The 22,874-nt window shown below is 44.2% G+C and overlaps 1 protein-coding gene across 3 annotated transcripts in view; it reads left to right on the top strand.

Annotated features, from left to right (window-relative positions):
• LOC137428967 (autism susceptibility gene 2 protein homolog) overlaps positions 1 to 22,874 on the top strand; it is a 243,157-nt gene that overhangs the window by 169,965 nt on the left and 50,318 nt on the right. For 2 of the 3 annotated variants that reach the window (XM_078780863.1, XM_078780865.1), the window contains exon 3: positions 17,383 to 17,596. In XM_078780863.1, the coding sequence (XP_078636989.1) occupies positions 17,479 to 17,596 (118 nt within the window). In that variant the 5' untranslated portion in view covers positions 17,383 to 17,478. The remainder of the gene's footprint in view (positions 1 to 17,382; positions 17,597 to 22,874) is intronic. The other variant, XM_078780864.1, reaches the window with a different exon arrangement.

A 22,874-nucleotide genomic window follows, 5' to 3' on the forward strand; every position in this document is an offset into this window, starting at 1 on the left:
CTGTAATATTGGGAGTGTAACCCATCTGTAATATTAGGGACTAACCCATCTGTAATATTAGGGACTAACCCATCTGTAATATTGAGGGTGTAACCCATCTGTAATATTGGGGGTGTAACCCATTTGTAATATTGGGGAGTAACCCATCTGTAATATTGGGGACTAACCCATCTGTAATATTAGGGACTAACCCATCTGTAATATTAGGAACTAACCCATCTGTAATATTAGTGACTAACCCATCTGTAATATTAGGGACTAACCCATCTGTAATATTAGGGGTGTAACCCATCTGTAATATTAGGGACTAACCCATCTGTAATATTAGTGACTAACCCATCTGTAATATTGGGGGTGTAACCCATCTGTAATATTAGGGACTGACCCATCTGTAATATTAGGGAGTAATCCATCTGTAATATTGGGGGTGTAACCCATCTGTAATATTAGGGACTGACCCATCTGTAATATTAGGGAGTAATCCATCTGTAATATTAGGGACTAACCCATCTGTAATATTAGGGAGTAACCCATCTGTAATATTAGGGAGTAACCCATCTGTAATATTGGGGGTGTAACCCATCTGTAATATTGGGGGTGTAACCCATCTGTAATATTGGGGACTAACCCATCTGTAATATTGGGGGTGTAACCCATCTGTAATATTGGGGACTAACCCATCTGTAATATTGGGGGTGTAACCCATCTGTAATATTGGGGACTAACCCATCTGTAATATTGGGGGTGTAACCCATCTGTAATATTGGGGACTAACCCATCTGTAATAGTAGGGACGAACCAATCTGTAATATTGGGGGTGTAACCCATCTGTAATATTGGGGACTAACCCATCTGTAATATTAGGGACGAACCAATCTGTAATATTGGGGACTAACCCATCTGTAATATTAGGGAGTAACCCATCTGTAATATTGGGGACTAACCCATCTGTAATATTGGGGAATAACCCATTTGTAATATTAGGGACTAACCCATCTGTAATATTGGGGGTTTAACCCATCTGTAATATTAGGGTGTAACCCATCTGTAATATTAGGGACTAACCCATCTGTAATATTGGGGACAAACCCATCTGTAATATTGGGGACTAGCCCATCTGTAATATTAGGGTGTAACCCATCTGTAATATTGGGGACTAACCCATCTGTAATATTGGGGACTAACCCATCTGTAATATTGGGGGTGTAACCCATCTGTAATATTAGGGACTAACCCATCTGTAATATTAGGGACTAACCCATCTGTAATATTAGGGACTAACCCATCTGTATTATTAGGGTGTAACCCATCTGTAATATTAGGGTGTAACCCATCTGTAATATTAGGGTGTAACCCATCTGTAATATTGGGGACTAACCCATCTGTAATATTGGGGACTAACCCATCTGTAATATTAGGGACTAACCCATCTGTAATATTAGGGACTAACCCATCTGTAATATTAGGGTGTAACCCATCTGTAATATTAGGGACTAACCCATCTGTAATATTGGGGAATAACCCATTTGTAATATTAGGGTGAAACCCATCTGTAATATTAGGGACTAACCCATCTGTAATATTGGGGAATAACCCATCTGTAATATTAGGGTGTAACCCATCTGTAATATTAGGGTGTAACCCATCTGTAATATTAGGGTGTAACCCATTTGTAATATTAGGGTGAAACCCATCTGTAATATTAGGGACTAACCCATCTGTAATATTGGGGAATAACCCATCTGTAATATTAGGGTGTAACCCATCTGTAATATTAGGGTGTAACCCATCTGTAATATTAGGGTGTAACCCATCTGTAATATTAGGGTGTAACCCATTTGTAATATTAGGGTGAAACCCATCTGTAATATTAGGGACTAACCCATCTGTAATATTGGGGAATAACCCATCTGTAATATTAGGGTGTAACCCATCTGTAATATTAGGGAGTAACCCATCTGTAATATTAGGGAATAACCCATCTGTAATATTAGGGTGTAACCCATCTGTAATATTAGGGTGTAACCCATCTGTAATATTAGGGAGTAACCCATCTGTAATATTAGGGACTAACCCATCTGTAATATTGGGGGAGCATTCCATCCAAATTGAGATTGAGTTGATAGTAAGAATTGTATTTGTTAATTGATGATTTGCAAAGCTATGGATTAAGTTAATTTATGGTGTAAGGATACAACACAGGCATGATGGGCCCATTGGCCTTGTCTCTTGTCTGTTTATTTGTCTTTCATTATCACCATGTTCAGCAAATTATAGGAGCTTACATTGGAATAATAAGCCTAATTTTGTTCTTTTTATTGTTCCTCTCAGTTTAGTGCAAGACATAATTTGCAGTCTACCCGAACAGGCCTCTAATTCAAAGGAAGGAATTAACACCTTTTGTGCCAAGCTGTCATTTTCTTTTCTTCCCAATTAATCATGAGCCTGAGTCTCATCGACAAAAAAATATGCATTCGTGCTTTGTTCCTTTTTCATCCGACAGAAAAAAAATATCCAGTCCTGTCTTCGTCCATTGGCATAGCTCCTTATTTCGGAAGAAATGTGCACTTTCTTATATAAGCACCAAATTTGACACACGTGTTCCACAAGCGATACCAAGTAAAATTAGATGTAGAGGCATTCGGAAAAAAATCTCCGAGTGGCCATTTTCCAAGCTGGCCACCAAATGTGTAAATATTGTTGCGGTTTTGGGAAACCACTAAAAAGTAATGGCAACCACCATACAGGTCCCTTAGAATAGTTATTTCATAGCAGCCCATTATCTTAGCCCCTACCCCTTATTTTGGGTTAGTATGTCTTTATGCATTGGGGAAAGGGAAAGACAGGTCCTCCTCTCATAAGGGATATGCACCAATCAGGGCCTAAGTCCCTTTGGGGGAGCTTGTGGGGCAGAGTAACGGGCTCCACCAATTGGGAACCAGGACACCTCCAAGGCCCCCCCCCCCCCCTCCCTCGGTGAGGGTGAACAAAGGGAGATTCAAGACATTGAACCCTCTACAGCTGCATTATTCGAGTCTGGGCTGTCTCTTGTGCACTCACCACGTGTCTGCAAGATTGCTCCACTCTGGGCCTGTCCCTTGTGCACTCGCCACGTGTCTGCAAGATTGCTCCACTCTAGGCCTGTCCCTTGTGCACTCACCATGTGCCTGCAAGATTGCTACAGTCTATGCCTGTCTCTTTGTCGATTCTGCGCCTGTCTCTCTCTGCTGAGTTCACTGAGCATGTGTGCTCCTCTGTTGGGGCCTGGATTGTTGACTTGGCATGTGTGCTCCTCTCTTGGCCTGGGTTACTCTGCCGTGCTGACGATCAACCTCACTCTGCCATGCTGAAGATCGACGTTCACCTGCCTGTCCGTGCTGGGATCGCCATTACCTGTTCGTGCTGCTCGGTGGAGTCACTGGGACGGGGGTGTCATGAGGAGAGGCATCCGGAGCATCGTAGCCTTTGTGCTAGCAGGTTTCCAACGTTTGTTCGTTCCCCTCCCCCTCCCTCGTGAAAGTGTGCTGGGCCCATGTCACGTTTATTTGTAGTAATCGTAACAAGGCATAGAATAAGCTAAGTTTCTGCCTTTTGTCCCCTTTTCTTTCCTATCAATAAGTTTCATTCTAAATATCTGTAATAAATCAAATTGTTAAACGTTTCCTTTCTCTCTGTCCATGAAAGTCTTTTCCTCCAATTGATCCGCCATTGCTCGCACCCAGGTTAACAGTCGGCCGTAACGGAATTAGCATTACCCCGGCGGTTACCAACGGTTTTGCTCGGCCATCTAAATTTGGTACGCCGGAGGGTACGTACGTCGTACGGTACGTTCCCCGATTGAGACAGTCACATGGTACAGGTAAGCTATTGCGCGACGGACCAATTGGCATTCATAGTTGCTGGTTCGCAACCTGCCGAGGTAGGAAGTTATTCGTGAGCGGCAGCCGCAGGTCCGGTAAGTTCGGGAGGGAACGGAGGTTAACCCCCTCGTAGTAAACTCAAACTCTGGGCCGTAACAATATGCTCATCTTTTTAGATTCCGTACCATCTTGAATAGCCCTATATTACACAGTCTCCATTTTTCAAAATGGCCACCAAGATGACTCCCTGAACAATACATTAAAACATATTTACAAATTTATTTTCCTGTGGGCTAGAAATGAATCCAGTTTAAAAGAGTAAAAATAATATTTCCATGGACAGGCTCCTTTATATGACTCATGATAATAGTGCATTGGAGGGCTGTCTTTTTATACTTGCATCGTGAAGACTTGCATCCTTTTGTAAATGAATGAATGAATGAATCCATGACAGGTCGCTGGATGCCTCTGGTAGTAGTGTCCATATAGGCTGGTGTAGTGAGCGGCCAATGCGAGGGACCAATCCTCTTGATTATTAGCCTAGCCCTGCCCAGAGGAAGGACAGGGAAGCTTGGGATGCAATATTAGTGGTTGATCCCACACATGTCGACTGATATGCTGCCCCTCTGACATGCTATTCAAGTGAGGCTTTTGCCAGCGGAATCTGCTCAACTTAATTAATCATAACGAACAATTTTCTTGCTACAACATCTACATCCATGCAGTTACTTGTCCTGTTGTACAGAAGAATGACAAACCCCTCAATTCTCTCATGTTTCCTGTATTGCGTTGGATAGGTTTTGGTGTATGGCGTGCCCTTTCTATTTTGCCCCGACGAAGGGTAAGGCCCGAAACTCGATTTTATTTTCACTTTTATTTTATTTTTTATTTTCATTTTTCACTCTTTTATCTTTTATTCACGGCGGATGAATTACCATTTAAGGTATTTTATGACCCCCACCACCCCATCCCTGTCTGTCTGTCTGTCTGTGAACAGGATATCTCTTTATAGGATATATTGTTGTATGCTATTTATCAGCTGTGACAAGATGTAGGGATGAAGTCCTTGTCTGCACTGGCTTAGGTAACTGGATTATCACAGGTCCGTCCAGTATTACTGCAGTACTTTGTCTGATGTATGCTTTAGTTCCGCATGATCTTCTTTGTACCCGAGTTGATGACGTGGTATCGTGGGGGTCTTGGGGGCTCAGTGCATTGGAAAGCTTGGCATTATGAGAATAAACCGGCCTACTTCTCGTACTTTGTGGCGATTCATGAGTCCACGGACATAACATGCAGTCACCAAAATGGCTTCTGAATTTGTGTTAACGCAATCCTCCGAGCAAGACACGAGGTCACTTTTGCTACCACGATATAGATTTCCAGCAGTGGAGAGTGATGGAAGGCAAGATCAATTTCCATCATGTGTCTGGCATCCCACATACATCTTCAAAAAGAGCTGCACATCACTCTTCATTGAGATCACCTTTTGGTTGAGGGGGATCCGAACAAGGAGAACTTGTTTCCAGCGATGGTGTTATGAATGGAAACTGTTCTCTCCGCAACACGTTCCTTGGTGAAGGCATCAAATTGCTGCTTTCCTGTTATATGTGTCTGTTGCATGGTTGTTGCCGTACCACACAAGGGTCAGCAATCTCCTTTGTATCACTAAAGTTCATTTTGTTACTTTCCTCCATTATAATATAAATGAATTGCTAGGTTATTCCTTTACATCTGGGGTGGGGAACCTCCGGCCTCCGGGCCGTATACGGCCCGCGAGACCGTTTGATCCGGCCCGCGAGGCAATTCATCTATCTATAAATTAAAAAAAAGCTTCTTTTTTTTGTATACAAGATCGAGGCTCGTGAAAGAGCGAACATGAATCACACAGAAAGACAAACCGACACATAAAACATATAACATCGGGAGCAGTAGACAAGATGGGGAGAGAGGGGGAAGGACACAAACACAACATTTGAGAGCAGCGACCGAGAGACATGGAGACATCGAGAGATCTGTGAGAGGGAAAGGGCTTTGGGGGGGGGCATGGGAAGGGGGGGCATGGGAAGGGGGGTGGGAGAGGTATAAAACATATGGACACTGCCAGGACTTCCAGGAAAGAAGTTGGAATTTCAAACAAGGTGGATCTGGGGTGAATTAGCGGGGGTAGAAAAGATCAAGGTTTTGGATGGGGGAAGACAAGAGATGGTGGTGAACAGCTGTTTTAAAGACCTGGAGGGAGGAGTGGGATTGAAGGGAGTGAGGGAGTTTGTTCCAGAGGCGGGGGAAAAGAGGAATGAAAGAGTGAAGGTGAGCAGACAGCCGAGATTTCGGCAGTTTAACCATCAGAGGGTTGCTGGCAGATCTTGTGCGACCTGTAGGAATATTTGGGGGACAGAGCACAGAGAGAGCTGGGGGTGCAAGGCCGGAGAGGAGTCGGAAGAAGACAGAAAGACCACCTACCTGCCTGCGGTGAGTGAGTGAAAGGCCCTCAGAGATAGCTTCATCGCGGGAGATTCCAATAATTCTGAAAGCTTTGGTTTCAACAGCGTGAAGCCGAGCTAGGTGTGAGGCAGGAGCACCGGCCCATAGGGGAGAACAGTATTCCATTGAGCTGCGGATGAAAGCCTTGTATGTGGTGAGGAGCTCAGGTGTGCCGAGGAAGGACTTCGCACGACGGAGGATGCCCAGTCGGCGACTGGCTTTGGAGGCCAGCTTGGAAATGTGGTTTTCCCAAGAAAGATCATGGCAGATAGTGAGACCCAAAAGCTTGAGCGACAGAACTTCTTGGAGAGGATTGTTGAGAAAGTAGATGGGAGGGTTGTCCAGTCGATCTTTTCGGAGAGACATAGTAAGAGTGTGAGATTTGTCCTCCCTTTGCTCGAGTTCTACAAACTGTATGTACGTGCTGAGGATTTTCCCATTCTGAGGAGACATGCACTGAAGTTTGCATCACTGTTTGGGACGACCTACAGCTGTGAGCAGTTCTTTTCAAAACTGACTCTTGCAAAGACTCGGTTTCGCTCAAGACTGACTGACCCAAACCTGCAAAACCAGCTGCGAGTAGCATCATCATCACTACCACCTGACACCAAACGCCTCGCCAAAGAGAAACAGTTCCAGCCATCGCATTAGGTGAGTCCGATATATGTATTCAATAATTTAGCATGGCCCTCGAAGGATGTTCTAAAAATCGAAATGGCCCTCGACAGGAAAAAGGTTCCCCACCCCTGCTTTACATCCACGAGTCCATTGATATCTTGCAAATACTTCGTTTGAATGCTAGCTGTCTGATCTCGATGCTGAGTGTCCATACCCCTATTTTTGTGGTGAAGAGCATACTCGCTTATCACATAGGATGTACCTCCAGACCAGCGATGACCCACTTGTTTTAGATACTTGAGAACTGTCTAGGCGGCCATCTTGGAAAATGGCCATCATGAAAATATTTCAAGATGCCTCCATATGTAAAATCAATCGACACACTGTGGATCCCTGCGACAAGGTTTCGTAAAAATCGGTCGGCGTGTTATGACGTGACATTGCAAAACCTTGAAGCACCTTTTGGGCGATGACTCCGCAACTGAAAGTCATATCGACTTCCGGGTTGATGCCAAAATGTTCTGTGTTTAATCTCCAGCGGCTTGCTAATTTGAAATTATGACCTAAAACCAACAGATTCCAAAGCGTATGTATGGGCTTGAAAGTTTGTCTGTCAACGTCTGAACATTTAAAACAAATTTTGTCCGATATCTCGGAAACTAAGGCGGCTGGAGCAAAAATAACGAGATTTTCGAAACTTCGGGTTAGTTTAATACACATCAGACAAACACACATCACACACGGATGTGAAAGGACTTTATTACCTCGGCCACCAAAGGTGGATGGAGGTTATGTTTTTACCCCTGTCTGTCCGTTTGTCTGTTACTTGAAGAAAAGAAAAAAAATTGGACAGGTATGTTGATCCCTCCGGTTTGTGTGTTTGTGTGTGTGTTTGTTTGTGTGTGTGTTTGTATGTGTGTATTTGTTTGTGTGTGTGTTTGTGTGTTTGTTTGTGTGTGTTTGTTTGTGTGTTTGTTTGTGTGTTTGTTTGTGTGTTTGTGTGTGTGTTTGTTTGTTTGTGTGTGTTTGTTTGTGTGTTTGTTTGTGTGTGTGTTTGTGTGTGTGTTTGTGTATGTGTGTGTTTGTTTGTTTGTTTGTTTGTGTGTGTTTGTTTGTGTTTTTGTTTGTGTGTGTTTGTCTGTCTGCTCACTTGTAATTGCCTACAGGTCACAATTTTAAACCGATCTTCACGAAACTTCACCAAACGGTAGAGTTCGTGGGCCCACAAAATCCTATATATTTTTGAGGTCAAAAGGTCAACATTGGCCAAAGGTCCAACACTTTTTTTCAAATTTCTAAAATCCTTAATTCTCATCCGATTGACTTGAAATCTGAATATGATTTGCATATCAGCTTACTGATGGACCAACCACCAACTATTTTTGAGGTCAACATATGCCAAAAGGTCAACATAGGCCAAAAGGTCAACATAGGCCAAATTTCTAAAATTGACAATTTTCCTCCGATTAACTTCATTTGAAAAACATATGCATATCAGGTCACGTAATTCAACCACAAATTATTCCTGAAGTCAAAAGATGCGCTACCGAGTGCACTCACTCTACCGAGTGCCATTCTACTTTGTTATCTTTTGCCAAGTTCTGGTCTTCATCAATGATCTCTCTGACTCTCTTGAAAATCCTCTCTATCTCTTTGCTGACGACTCTACTCTGTCGCTCCATTCCTCATCCCTCAGATCGGCAGTCTGCAGCCTCCTCACTCTCTGCAGACCTGGACAAAATCACAGACTGGGCAAACAAATGGAACATGTCTTTCAATCCTGATAAATCTCACACTCTTACGATGTCTCTCCGAAAAGACCGACTGGAAAACCCTCCCATCCACTTTCTGAATAATCCTCTCCAAGAAGTTCTGTCACTCAAGCTTTTGGGTCTCACTATTTGCCATGATCTTTCCTGGGAAAACCACATTTCAAATCTGGCCTCCAAAGCCAGTCGCCGACTGGGCATCCTCCGTCGTGCGAAGTCCTTCCTTGGCACACCTGAGCTCCTCACCACATACAAGGCTTTCATCCGCAGCTCTATGGAATACTGCTCTCCCCTCTGGTCTGGTGCTCCTGCCTCACACCTAGCTCGTCTTCACGCTGTTGAAACCAAAGCGTTCAGAATCATTGGAATCTCCCGCGATGAAGCTAACTCCAAGGGCCTGTCACTCACTCACCGCAGGCAGGTTGGTGGTCTTTCCGTCTTCTACCGACGCCTCTCTGGCCTTGCCCCCCCAGCTCTCTCTGGGCTCTGTCCCCCAAATATTCCTACAGGTCGCACAAGATCTGCCTGCAACCCTCTTATGGTTAAACTGCCAAAATCAAGACTTCTGCTCACCTTCACTCCTTCATTCCTCTTTTCTCCCGCCTCTGGAACAAACTCCCTCACTCTCTTCAATCCCACTCCACCCTCCAGGTCTTTAAAACAGCTGTTCACCACCATCTCTTATCCTCCCCCATCCAAAACCTTGATCTTTTCTACCCCCGCTAATTTCGGTCCCCTTGTGTTTTATACCTCTCCCCCCCCCCCAGCCCCCCCCGCCCCCCCTTCCCACGCCTCCTGCCCCCAAGCCCTCTCCCTCCCACACTTCTCCCTGCTCTCAAATGTTGTGGTTGTGTGCTTCCCCTTCTCTCCCCATCTTGTCTTCCGCTCCCTCTTTTTGTATATTTTGTTTGTCTGGTTGATTTTTTTGTGAAATAAATGTTAGCTCTTTCACGAGCCTCGATTCAGTATATACAAAAAAAAAAAATGTCGCTCTGTGTGATTTTTCATTTGTTTGTTTGTGAACAAAATATCTCAAAAAATTGTGGACGGATTCGGACGAAATTTGGCAGAGATGTAGTGTATGTGACAAGGACGAAATGATTAGATTTTGGTGAAGATCAGGATTCGGATCCGGCTACTAGAATTTTTTAAGTGATTCTTCACCATTCGGAGATAGGGACAAAAACGATACATAGCAGGATATCTCAAAAGGTTATGGATGGATTTGGACGAAACGTGGTGGACAGGTTGTGTGTGTGACAAGGAAGAATCTATTCGATTTTGGTGAAGATCTAAATATGGATTCGGATATGATAATTATTTAAAATTTTAAGTGATTCTTCACCATTGAGTAATTGAGCTAAAACCAATATATACCACGATATCTCAAAAAGTTATAGATGGATTTGGACGAAACTTGTTGGACAGGTTGTATGTGTGACAAGGAAGATTCGATTTAATTTTGGTGAAGATCCAGATCCGGATCCGGCTAGTGGTATTTTTTAAGTGATTCTTCACCATTGAGTGATATGGCCAACCAGGTGGAGGTATGCTCTCCACTTAGTGCCGTTCTAGTTCATTCTTTTTTTCCCCGTAGCCCGGGGAATGGAGACCCATTTTTCATCTGATTTTGATGAACAGGCAATCTACAGGTAACCTGAGTCCGTCCCTCTTTGCCTATTATTTCCCGGCCCCACAGTGGAGAATTCATCGCAACAGTTTTTGATTTGTTCCGCTTCGCAGTGTTGCTCTAAGAGTGATTTCTAGTCTGTCTGTCTGTCTTTCTGTATGTCTGCGAGCAGGATATTTCAAAAAGTTTTGGATGGATTCGGACAAAACTTGGTGGGCATGTTGGTTGTGTGACAAGGACTGATTATTAGATTTTGGGGAAGATCCGGTTTCAGATACTAGAATTATTTACGTGATTCTTCACCATTGAGAGATGGCACCAGAAACGATATCTAGTACACTAGCTCGAAAAGTTTTGGATGGATTATGGTAAAACTTGGTGGATGAGTTGGTTACTCCTCAGTCACATTTGCTCTACGGCTAGGATACGGCGGCCGTACTCCCCCTAAATTGACAGAAACGTGCGGCGGCCGCAGAGTTTCTGAGGTGGCCTCAGGGTGGCCCTAGGGTGTATGGCTATCTTTTACAGGCCGTAGGGGTCGCCGTGGAATTATAGCGCGGAGTTATAACTTTTTTCATTTCTAGGTTGGCCGTAGCAATTCGACAAGCCGTAGCCATGACAACTGTAAGTGCTGTTATACATATGAAAAAGAACTGGTATATATACCCACTCGTTACCGTCCGTCTGGCCGCACGTTCGCCTTAGGGCCCCCCTGCAGTCGCCTTGCGGGCACCTTGAGGCTACCTTGCGTCTGCCTTGAAAATTATATGGCCACCGCAGGGGCGCCCTAAGGTCACCGTGCGACATCAAATCAAAGACCGTACGGCACCCCCACGTTTTCGGTCTCCACAATTTCTAAATACCCCGTGCGGCTACCCGAAAAATAAAAACATATGTGACTGCTACATTGTGTGACCATGGAAATACTGCGGCCGCCCTATAATTGCTAGTGGCCGTAGATTTTTTAGACCCTACGGCCGCCGAGCCAAATGTGACTGAAGCGTTAGTTGACAAGAATAACCTGATGGAATTGTTGTTAAGGTCGGAATCCAGATCCGGCCTATCAGTGGGATACAAAACATAAACTGTTCAGCCTGGCAGAGGTATGCGCTCTACCGAGTGCCAATCCAGCTAGTTCCACATTTTGGTAACTGATGTTTATCATCCATTGTCGCATCCCATCACGAATACGTTGAAAATCTTGGTGTTTGCTTCCAGGAAGTTCCAACCCTTGCAGCTGCATTTTTTTGTTTGATTATAACAGAACTTTTGTCAACTTTGGTGATTTTCCTGATGGACCAATCCCATTTATATTTTTTATATAATATTTATATTTTATAAATCCCATTTATATATTTTTAAATGCTTTAAATATTTTATATTTTAAATATTTAAAATATTTATAAATTTTAATAATATTTTATATATTTAATTTATATTATTAAATTTATAAATTAATTATTCTTTTTTAATATATTAACAATTAGTTAATTATAATAATAATTATAATAATAATAATAATTTCTAATAATAATAATAAATTAAATTAGTATTAATTAAATTAATAATTAATAATATTATATATTAATTAATATATAATATATTATTAATATTATATATTAATATATATATTATATATTAATTATAATTGATATATTAATTAATAAATAATAATTAAATAATAATTAATATTAATTAATATGATAATTATAATTATTATTACAATAATAATTATAATATAATAATAATTAAATAATTATGAATATTATTAAATTAAATATATTAAATTAAATTTATAAATTTATAAATAATAAAATATTTAAATAAATAAATTTAAAAAAATTTAAATTTTTTAATATTTATATTTAAGACCAAATCCCATTTATATTTTTCACAAGTCCTTCCAGTCATGTCACCTTCTGATCTTCTGATCTTTTCTTGTTTTGTTTATAGGACCATGGTTCCAATGTATTCCTACTTAGTCACTTGTTTCGAATCGCTTTGCATTCGATATCTGTCCACTCGTGTTGTTTTGTCACCGCCATGACTGTCATATTATCTGGCTTATTGTCGGATTGTATCCTTGCAACTCCTGGTCCACATGTCCAAGCAGTGTTTGCAGATCTGCAGGCAATGTTGTGACCAACACAATATCATCACCATAATCATGGATTTATTGATGTTACTTTCTGACAGGATGGTGCAGAGGTAATGCATTTCCCTTTCAGTTGTCTGCTCCAGGTTCAAATTCCTGGCCTGAATTGTTTCAAGTGGTACTTGACAGGCAGAGTGGTGCATCTGGGAGTGTGCCGTCCCTTGCATCAGTGTTAAACTGAGGACCCATTTACCAGCACTGGTTGTTGGTGCACTTTATAAAGTTCCTGCAGTGACTTTTGTCAAAGAGCAGACAAGGTATCACAGGGTACCCAACCAGATTCCAAATTCCTGTCGTAACGTACAGTTGGGACTGTCATTGGCACAGGCACGTTCCAAGCTGCGATGCTGCGCACGCATTAATTAGTTGATGTTTCTGTCATTCAGGCGATTTCTGATACCCTTGAGTTCACCAGCAGGTCCCTCGTTATTTTCTCTGAGGACAGGTGTGACGACCAAAGATTGGTCTTGTAGCGGTTACCGCTGGATGCACACAATCGCCTTGCACCGGCCAGAACACGGCCAGACGCGCCTCTCCCGGGCATGCCCGAACCTCCCGGGCACGCCCGGTCTCGTCTTTCCCGGGCATGCCCGCTCTCGCCTTTCCAGGGCTCGCCCAGAGCGTCCGGGCATGCCCGCTATCGCCTTTTCACGGCTCGCCCAGAGCGTCCGGGCATGCCCGCTATCGCCTTTCCAGGGCTCGCCCAGAGCGTCCGGGCATGCCCGCTATCGCCTTTCCCGGGCTCGCCCAGAGCGCCCGGGCACGCCCAGCCTCGACTTGCCAGGCCGCAGCCAAACACGCCCGGGCAGGTCCAGACTCGCCTTTCCAAGGCTCGCCCTTGACACCCGGGCATGCCCGGTATAGCTTTTGCCGGGCAAACTTCCCGACATAAATGTGTATATATATTGCTGCCCGATAAACGGGCTTGTCAGAATACCTGAGCTGTTTTGTTTCAATAAAGCAACTCGGACGAATTCCGTCTTTGGTCGCGTCAATTCTTTCGACTCGCGTTGGAGCGCAGTTCCTTCAGTCTCATGAATTGTTTTTGCGTCTGTGATTGCCATGCCAGTCACATTTGATCATCATAGATTGTTGTATCACTTGTACTGCTCTGATTTATGTTTTGTATGATGAATGCATATTGTTAGTAACAACCTTTTTGTAGATGTGTATATCATTTATAATACTAACCACCTGATTCGAAGTTAATATTTGTGAAAGACTTATTTGGATTGACACTTCCGGTAGACGATGAGTTCAAATAACGCGAAGCCATTTCCACTTGCAGCCATTTTGCGAGTTTCCCATAGAAACAAGGCGTACGACGGTCTATAATAACAAGACATAACAATAAGAGCTAAAATTAAATACTGAAATTCATCTCTCTCGACTGTGACATTGCTCCCATTAGTTTCGTGTTTGCGGATATTTCTATCCAACAATATGTTTGATTGTGTCTGAGATGACATGTTTAGTTTGATGGAAATATTTACCTATTTAATTTGTTGTATAAATAGTATTCTTATTTGTGTTCATGTATTTTGCAGTCAATTATCATTTGGATGAACTAGTACACGCTGGATGGAACACTCATGTCATTATCCTCTCTGGGGTATATAGATTACAGTAGATCTAGGCCTGGGTCCGTTAGTCTGTGGGGGACGCGATAAGCATATATTGTCTCAAGAATGTCAGGTTTCCTCCCTTTCAGTTTAGTGTTAAACAGCAGTAGTGACTGATTAAAAAGGTAATCATAGGTGTTTGTGGTTTATAATATTGTTATGCCGACGTGGTAGAGCAATATGTAGAGCAGTTATATCTGAGTTGGTAACATGCTTTGTGTGTCGCGGTAAGGAAAACTACCCTGTAATAAGTTCTTCATGTGTAGGCGTTTTGTCGGTTAAGATGTATACTTGTGAATCTACCAGGAGGTTCGAGTGATAAGTAGTGGAGGGATTAAGGAGTAGCGCCCCTGTGTGTCCTCCCCTGGTTAGCCAAACCTTTGTCCCTTTTGGCACTGCACACCACATAGACATTCCGACGAATCCTTAGTGCAACACTAAATAACGCCCTCCCCCCTGACATGACTTAGGAAGAAACCGGGCCAGGACACCGCCGAATGGCCACCGCCATTTACACCTCCGAGAGGCCTATCCACCTCAAATAGCATGTGCTATGACCAGGAGCAAGGAGCGCGAGAGGGAGTGACACAGTGGGCGTGCACCTGGCGAGTCGGTGGAGGAGACTGATTGGTTGGCAGTGCGCCAATGCTGACGTCATGGGCCAGCAGATACTAACGAGCGCCGAACGCCATTTTGGGCAGTTGTGAGTTGGATCCCGAGTTGAGAGGAGAGAAGAGTAGATGGGCAGTTGGATCCCGAGTTGAGTTGGGAAGGCATTGACATTCCTAGCAGGCAGAGTTGAGTTGCGCAGACGAGTTGGAGAGCAGTTGTGAGTTGGGAGAGTTCGTTTGAGAGTCGTTCAGAGATCCCGAGTGAGTTACGCACAAGTTGAGCAGTTGCGCACTAGTGAGATTCCTGGCCCTGGCAGTTTCGTGAGATCCCTGGTTGCGTTGGCTCACAGATTCCAGTGAGATTCCCAGCAGATTCCTGGAAGATTCACGGCCTGAGTTGGCTGTCCCGGTGAGATCCGAGTTGGCTTGTCGACTGTGTACGAGGGTCGACCTCGTGGTGATCGGTGCTTGGTGCGTGGTGCTCGGTACTTTGGAACTTGGAGCGAGGCGTGCCGCGGGACGAAAGGAGCCGCGTGTTGGACGGCGGCCAAAGCCAACGACAAAGACCAGATAAGACCGAGTTGCGCGTTCACCAGTACATGACGTGTTCTTTTCCTTAATTCAGATTCCCTCGTTTGTATTTGATATCTGGTGTGCGGGATCCCGATTTAGGATATTTCATTACCGGCGCGTGCTTTTCCTGTCCTTGCTTTTCATTTAATAAACCCATATATTATTTGCTGTACATACTTGAACGCAGTTTTCCGGGTGATTGATTTCATAGATAAGGCTGCAGGGCTCTCGCCGCTCCCCTCCATCCCGCGCGCTTGGGGTAGCTTTTGGTTTTGAAATCCGCCATTGAGTTTTCGCCTCGGGGGCTAAGGCCTTCGCGATCAGCATCCGTGACTGCCTGATATTCATCAAAAGCGGTTGCGCGACAATATTTTTACTTCTGGTAGGGGTGCTCCCAGGAAAACGCCACGATAAGCTATTTATAAACGTTAACACCACGTTTGTTCAAGAAGGACACACCCATTTGGGGGCAGGTAGGGGATGGGAGATTGGGATATTATTAGTATTAATTTTGTTTTGTAATAACAGTAATATTGTGCTTTTGTTATTAGAAGCGTCCTTAGAAAAATATCATGATAATGCGATCTTAAGGGTGTAGTACTGGTGAACAGGTGATTTTTTTTTGATTTTTTTTTTAGCTGAACAGTTTCCTTATAGTCTTATAAACAAGAATCATGCTATTAGAGGTCAAAGAAGTACCCCTAATTATTGAAAAATTCAAATTTCAATTCAATTCAATATAATATTTTGCATGAAATTTGTTATAACTTGGGAAATGCATCATTCTTTTGGGCTGAAATTTGGACAGGATATTCAGAATATCACTTCCTTTAAAATGATGAAGGCTTTTGTTTATAGGAGTAGCCATTGTAGATTTATTGAAGGACAACCAAGTTTTATGTGGTAATTGGCAAAATTAGCTAATTAGTGAACATTTGACATAATTTCACAAAATCTTCTCATCAGGTAGTAGAGTAACACATGTATAATACATGTACCAAGTTTTGTGTGAAAAGAATGATAGGTGACATAGAAGATAGAAGTAGAAATGTGTTCTTTGTTTTTCCTTGTTTTTTATTGACGGTCTAATTTATGCAAATTATATGCATGTAATATGACAAAGAAGCGTTGAAACTGGTCTGAGTTAAAGCCAAGATTATATCTTTCAAGAAAAACTGAAAATTAGATATTAACTTGACTTTGTTTTTGTGTAAAGGCCTCTCAAAGGTACCTATGTAGTTTTCTCAATTTTTCACCAGTACTACACCCTTAATGTGGATATACATCTCAACCCACAACCCCATTGGCGGGGAAACCCTTTGGCAGAGAAAACTCCCTTCGGGAAGGGGGTGAAATTACTTCGCTAAACCATTCATTGTGTGACCCTGAGTCCTCCTGTCAAGTTTGATTGAGATTGGATAAGTAATGACCGAATGTATTGCTGTCAAAAATCATCAGACAGACAGACAGACACCAAATTGCATATTTTTGTATGATAATAGACAAATATCGGGGCAATACCCCTGGTGATCACCTGATAGAATAAACGGTATACTGCATTGACTAAAGGTATTTTAAACCAATTTGAATAGTTGCTGGAAGACCGAGTAGCATGTTCATAAGTTCAAACATAATATGTTCTAACATGACGTTCCGCAACCTATGGGTCACGACCCAATGTTTGGGTCGCGAAGGATTTTCAATGGGTCGCACAATCGTTTCAGAAATCGCGGAAAAAAAACTATCGACGATTTACTTCTCCCGACTGAACAGAACAGAGATCAAACGAACGCCGACACAAACTTTATAGTGTGGACTCTTCTACCGCGCTGTACCGATGTACCGCGTGTGCATCCGGTCAGTCAGATCATACGTTTAGTTTCCGACACGCGAATGTCCATTGCTTTTCATTCAAAAGATTGAGCTGTGAGCGTAAGGTACTCGCCATGGCTAGAAAGTATCGGCCTGTGTTCCTGAACTATGGGTTCACCTTGAATATCCATAAGCACAATGTTCATCGACCACAGTGTGTGATATGCCTTGACGTGTTGGCCAACGAGTCCCTCAGGCCCCAAAAGCTGAAACGGCACCTCGAGAAGAAACATGGAGATCATGTCAACAAGTCGTGGGAGTTTTTTCTACGGAAAGAACGCGAGATGAACAACAGCAAGTCAGTAATGAGTTCGGCTGTTTTTCCATCGAAGGGACTGACCAAAGCCAGCTACCTGGTGGTGGAGAAGATAGCCATAGAAAAGAAAACATACACTATTGCGGGTAAGTTTTTTGTTTTGTTTTTTTCGTAAAAGTATTTCACTGCATTGGCGGTTTGTAGGTTCATAAAGTAATACATGGTGCTGTAAGTATAGATAAATTTAGCGTTACGGCCTGAAGCACACCAAGCCAAGCCTTCAATCACACTGTCTTTATTTATGGATTATCACACGAAAATCTCTTCCTACACATCAAACAAAGAAGGGAGAAGAGAGGGAAAAACCCGAATAGGCCGGTCCAAGAGTAGGCCGGTCCAAGAGTAGGCCGGTCCAAGAGTAGGCCGGTCCAAGAGTAGGCCCCACGGCAGGCCCAGTAGTAGGCCCCACGGCAGGCCCAACGGTAGGCCCCACCGTAGGCCCCAGGGCAGGCCCAGTGGTAGGCCCCAGTGAAGGCCCAGCATGAGAGGGTAGGTGTAGGCAAGTCCACGAGTAGGCCCCACGGCAGGCCCAACAGTAGGCCCCAGGGCAGGCCCAGTAGTAGGCCCCAACGGTAGGCCCCACGGTAGGCCCCACGGTAGGCCCCAGGGCAGGCCCCAGTGCAGGCCCAGCATGAGAGGGTAGGAGTAGGCAAGTCCACGAGTAGGCCCCAAGGCAGGCAGCAAGAGTTCGATCAACGTCACCCTTAAGGTGGAGAGATTGCAACTGGACATTCCACAACCCCCGAAAAAGCACTCTGCCATAAGCCTTCCTCCAAAATGGTCACTCACTCCTCTGAATCACCTTCCTGGCCACACCCTGCTCCACAGCACAGCCAATCATAGGCTTTATACCCATGGACCAAACCATTTGGTCTAACTCACAGGGGGGCGTGGGGGAAGGAAGAAGAAAAAGGTCACGAACCGTAACATTAGTTTTTCATTTCGTCTTTAGAATATTGATGTGTCGGGTTCTTGCTTACTATTAGTCGTGCCATGTATACGTTGGTATATCACAACTTCGTAAGTTTTATTGTTTGTTGCAGTACAGCCATTCATAAACTTTGCCTCTTTTTTAAAAGTACGTACGGCAATCACATCGTACATATTGAATTTTTATAATGCCTTGGAACGGTGGTTCTTAACCTGGGGGTCGTGACGTACGCGTACACGCGAACAAAATACTGTGTGTGGTATGTACCTTTGTTTGGTTCCTAAAAATGGGCTCAACAAATTGATGTTATTTATGACCCCTTCATGACCCCCGGAAAACCCCAAACGACCCCCATGTTGCGTCCGCTACCCTGGAACAAAATCAAGATTAATCATAAAGTGAAAGAAATGTTCATGTGTTATTTTATTTATCTTGTATTGCAGAGCAACTCATCCTGCCATGCGCCAAGGCGATGTGCAGAGAAGTGCTTGGAGGGACGGCGGCTTCCAAGATAAGCACCATTCCGCTTTCTGCCGACACGATTCGCCGACGGATAATAGACATGGGCGAAGACATCGAGCACCAGCTGTACGCAAACCTAGAGGCCAACAAGTTTGTCATCCAGTTGGACGAGTCAATGGAGATCACACAGAAGGCGTTGATCCTCATCTTTGTTCGTTATCGGCATGGTGATGATTTTATGGAGGATCTTCTGGCATGTGACGAGTTACAGACCAAGACCACGGCCGCAGAAATATTTGCAGTCGTCAACAAACACATCGCATTGCATAGCCTCAGGTGGGAAGACTGTGTTGGCGTTTGTACCGATGGTGCGGCATCGATGACAGGTCGGCGCAGAGGTGTCATTAAGCTCATCCAAGATGTGGCACCAGAGGCAAGCTGGACCCACTGCTTCCTCCACCGCGAGGCATTAGCGGCGAAAGAGATAGCGGCGTTCAAGTCAAAGCTGGATCTATGGAAGAGAAGAGTTCAGACCAATGATGAATTTGACATGTTCGAAAACCTGGATGATCTGCTCAGCAAGAGTGTCGAGGAACGTGTGGACATTAAGGATGTCATCGTCGAACATCTGGTGAACCTGCGCAAACGATTTGACGAATACTTTCCTGTTGATCCACGCGTGGAGAAGAAGTGGATCCGTGACCCTTATTCAGTCGACGTTCAGCAGTGCTGCAACTTGTCCAACAGATTGAAAGAGGACTTGCTCGACATTGTCCGACAGTACACTTGATACACTGTTCAGGAAGGATACTTTAGTAAAGTTTTGGCTGACAGTGTCTCATGAGTACCCAGAGATTGCACATCTCGCGGTAAAGTCCCTGATACCATTCACGACGACGTGGATGTGTGAGGCAGGTTTCTCAACGGTGACACATCTGAAGTCCAAGTATCGAAACAAACTGGAGACGGTGGCCATGTGCGCCGACCTGAGAATCGCATTGTCGCCGCTTCAAAGCCGAATCGATGATCTCGTCGCCAATATGCAAAGTCAACCATCGCACTGATGTGGAGAATCCACATCTACAATGTTGCTAACGGAACATGTGAATTCGGCTTGTAAGTTTCACTTTCGGGTTTAATCAGTGAAAGTTGTTTATTTAATGTTGTTCATGATAACGGAACATTGAACCTGGATATAAGTTCAGGTGCATATCGGGTTTTTTCAGTAAAAGTTATTCTTGTTTTGTTTATCAGTTCATGTTACATATTAAGTTCATCATCTATTCAGGATGAAGATTAAAATAAAGTTCAAACACCTTATCTTGGCGTGTCACTTTAATAATTAAAGTTTTATTCTATTTCACAAAAGATACACCGCCAATGAATGTTGTGAGATTCATATTCATCTTCATCATCTTCATCATCATCTTCTTCATCTTCATCCTCATCTTCATCATCTTCTTCATCTTCATCCTCATCTTCATCATCATCTTCATCTTCTTCGTTAAATCTTCATCCGAAATCATCGTCGGGGCGGATTCATCTCTTCCGAAGCTGCTGACAAGGCAGGGAGTTTACGCCTGATTGGCTGACAATAATATCAAGTGGGCGGGGTCTGTGATCGAAGTCGCTGCTCATTCTCAAGGGGGCGTGGTCTCTCGCTCTCGCTCTCGCTCTCGCTCTCTCTCTCCTCATGGTCGTGGAGATCCGCACAAAATAACAACAACATAAGGACAGTGTTTGGTATGATTGTCGTCACTTTGCTTTATTGTTCAATTACGAATTGTACTACTGTACAAAGATGAAGAACCGAACCCTTACCAAGATATTAACGTCATAAGCAATCGATATTTCCGTGGCGGGTTTGGGTGGGGGGAGGGGGGGGGGGGTTCGATAGGTCGCGAGTGGGTCCTGGGCTAACATGGATCCACTTTGACCCCCTTCGATCCTGATATTTTTAATGCCGTGAACAAACTTTAGTCACAACACAACAAATATGATTTGTGCCAAATTTGGTCGCAATCCCATAAACGGTTTCGGAGAAGACGTTTAAAGTGTTTACGGACCGACGAACGGACTGGACGAACGGACTGGACGGACGGACGGACGGACGGACGGACTGACTGACAGACGGATGGATGGACTGACAGACGGACTGACAGACTGACGGACTGACTGACGGGCGGACGGACTGACAGACTGACAGACTGACAGACTGACGGGCGGACGGACTGACAGACTGACGGACTGACTGATGGGCGGACTGACTGACGGGCGGACGGACGGACGGACTGACGGACAGACTAACTGACGGACTAACTAACTGACGGACTGACTGACGGACTGACAGACTGACGGACTGACTGACGGACGGACTGACGGACGGACGGACTGACGGACAGACTAACTGACGGACTAACTAACTGACGGACTGACTGACGGACTGACGGACTGACTGACGGACTGACTGATGGGCGGACGGACTGACGGACTAACTGACGGACGGACGGACTAACTGACGGACGGACGGACTAACGAACTGACGGACGGACTAACTAACTGGCGGACGGACTGATGGACGGACTGACTGACGGACGGACTAACTAACTGACTGACGGGTGGACGGATTGACGGACTGACTGACGGACGGACTAACTGACGGACGGACTAACTGACGGACTGACGGACTGACGGACAGACGACGCGCCATCTCATAAGCTCCCCTGAACCTCGTTCCAGATGAGCTAAAAACTGAAGCCAAACTGATGTTATGTTGATGCATTGACAAGATCTATAATTCGCGTTCACTAAATTTCTGGTGGACGAGTTGGAGCTGAACACAGATATTTATATTGGATCAACTATGTGTGTATTGTGCTTTAGTAATGTCACAAATGAGTCAATACTTTTCCATAGAAAATATCAGTGATCAGAGATTGATCACTGGAAGTACACCTTCTGGGATTTGTAACCAACCAAAAAGTTGTTGACACTTGCTTCAGCTCGTTGGTTCCTAGCTTTTCCAGCAGCTAGATCTTCTTCTTCTTTCATAGTCAGCACAAGGCTGCTTGGTAGCATCATTGGCTGATGGCATGAAGGTTAGGGCAGGAGTTTGGCCTTGGTAGCTCGCCTCCACTTTGCGAAGGACATTCTGGGACCTTTAACATGCACTGATCTATACTGGCAGACGGGACGCCCAGTTTAGCATCCTTCATAGGGAGGGCACACACATTGATGAATCACCATACCTGTGAAATGCCTGTGAAAACTGGGATGACAGTTTATAGCTGGATTGGGATTCCAGCTTGGAATCTTAAACAGGCTAAAGAACGTAGAGGCGACTGTGCATACCTCCAGGCTTAGGCCACCCTGGTAGCACGAGTAACCTGATGATTGCACTGTTCATGCCCTTTCAATGAAGAATGGATCAGACGCAATCACATCTTATTGCAACAATTGACAGTCAGGCCAGCAAATTTCATCTGGAGTAGATAACTCAAAGGGAGCTGCATTACCTCTGCACCATGAGATAGTTCAACTGGCTATTCGAGTGGCCAGTTGAACCGTCTCACCACCGCCATGATGATCTGGCAATTGCAAGTTTATCACTGGTGCTGACCCCTCTGCGGAAGTCCATCTGCACATCTTCTACCTCTTGTTCCACTTCATCTTGCATTCTCTGATTCTCAGACCGAGCATACGATATAAAAACCGAGCCTTCCCTTTTATTTGGCATGCTCCCAATTGCCATGTCATTGCTCAGACCACGTGGTGTCTATAATGTAGCAGCAGCTTGGATGTAAGTTCGTCAAACCCAACCACCTTAGCATAACACAGCTTTTTGATGGCTGCCCTCATTTTGATCCCCAAACGCATCGGTTGCTCTTTGTTCGGCCCATACCATCAAGATTGCTCAGTATTTTATCAAGATTGCTCGGTATGTTATCAAGATTGCTTGGTATGTTATCAAG

The sequence above is a fragment of the Myxine glutinosa genome, chromosome 6 (genome assembly GCF_964187855.1).
Source record: "Myxine glutinosa chromosome 6, kmMyxGlut1.1, whole genome shotgun sequence".
Lineage (NCBI taxonomy): Eukaryota > Metazoa > Chordata > Myxini > Myxiniformes > Myxinidae > Myxine > Myxine glutinosa.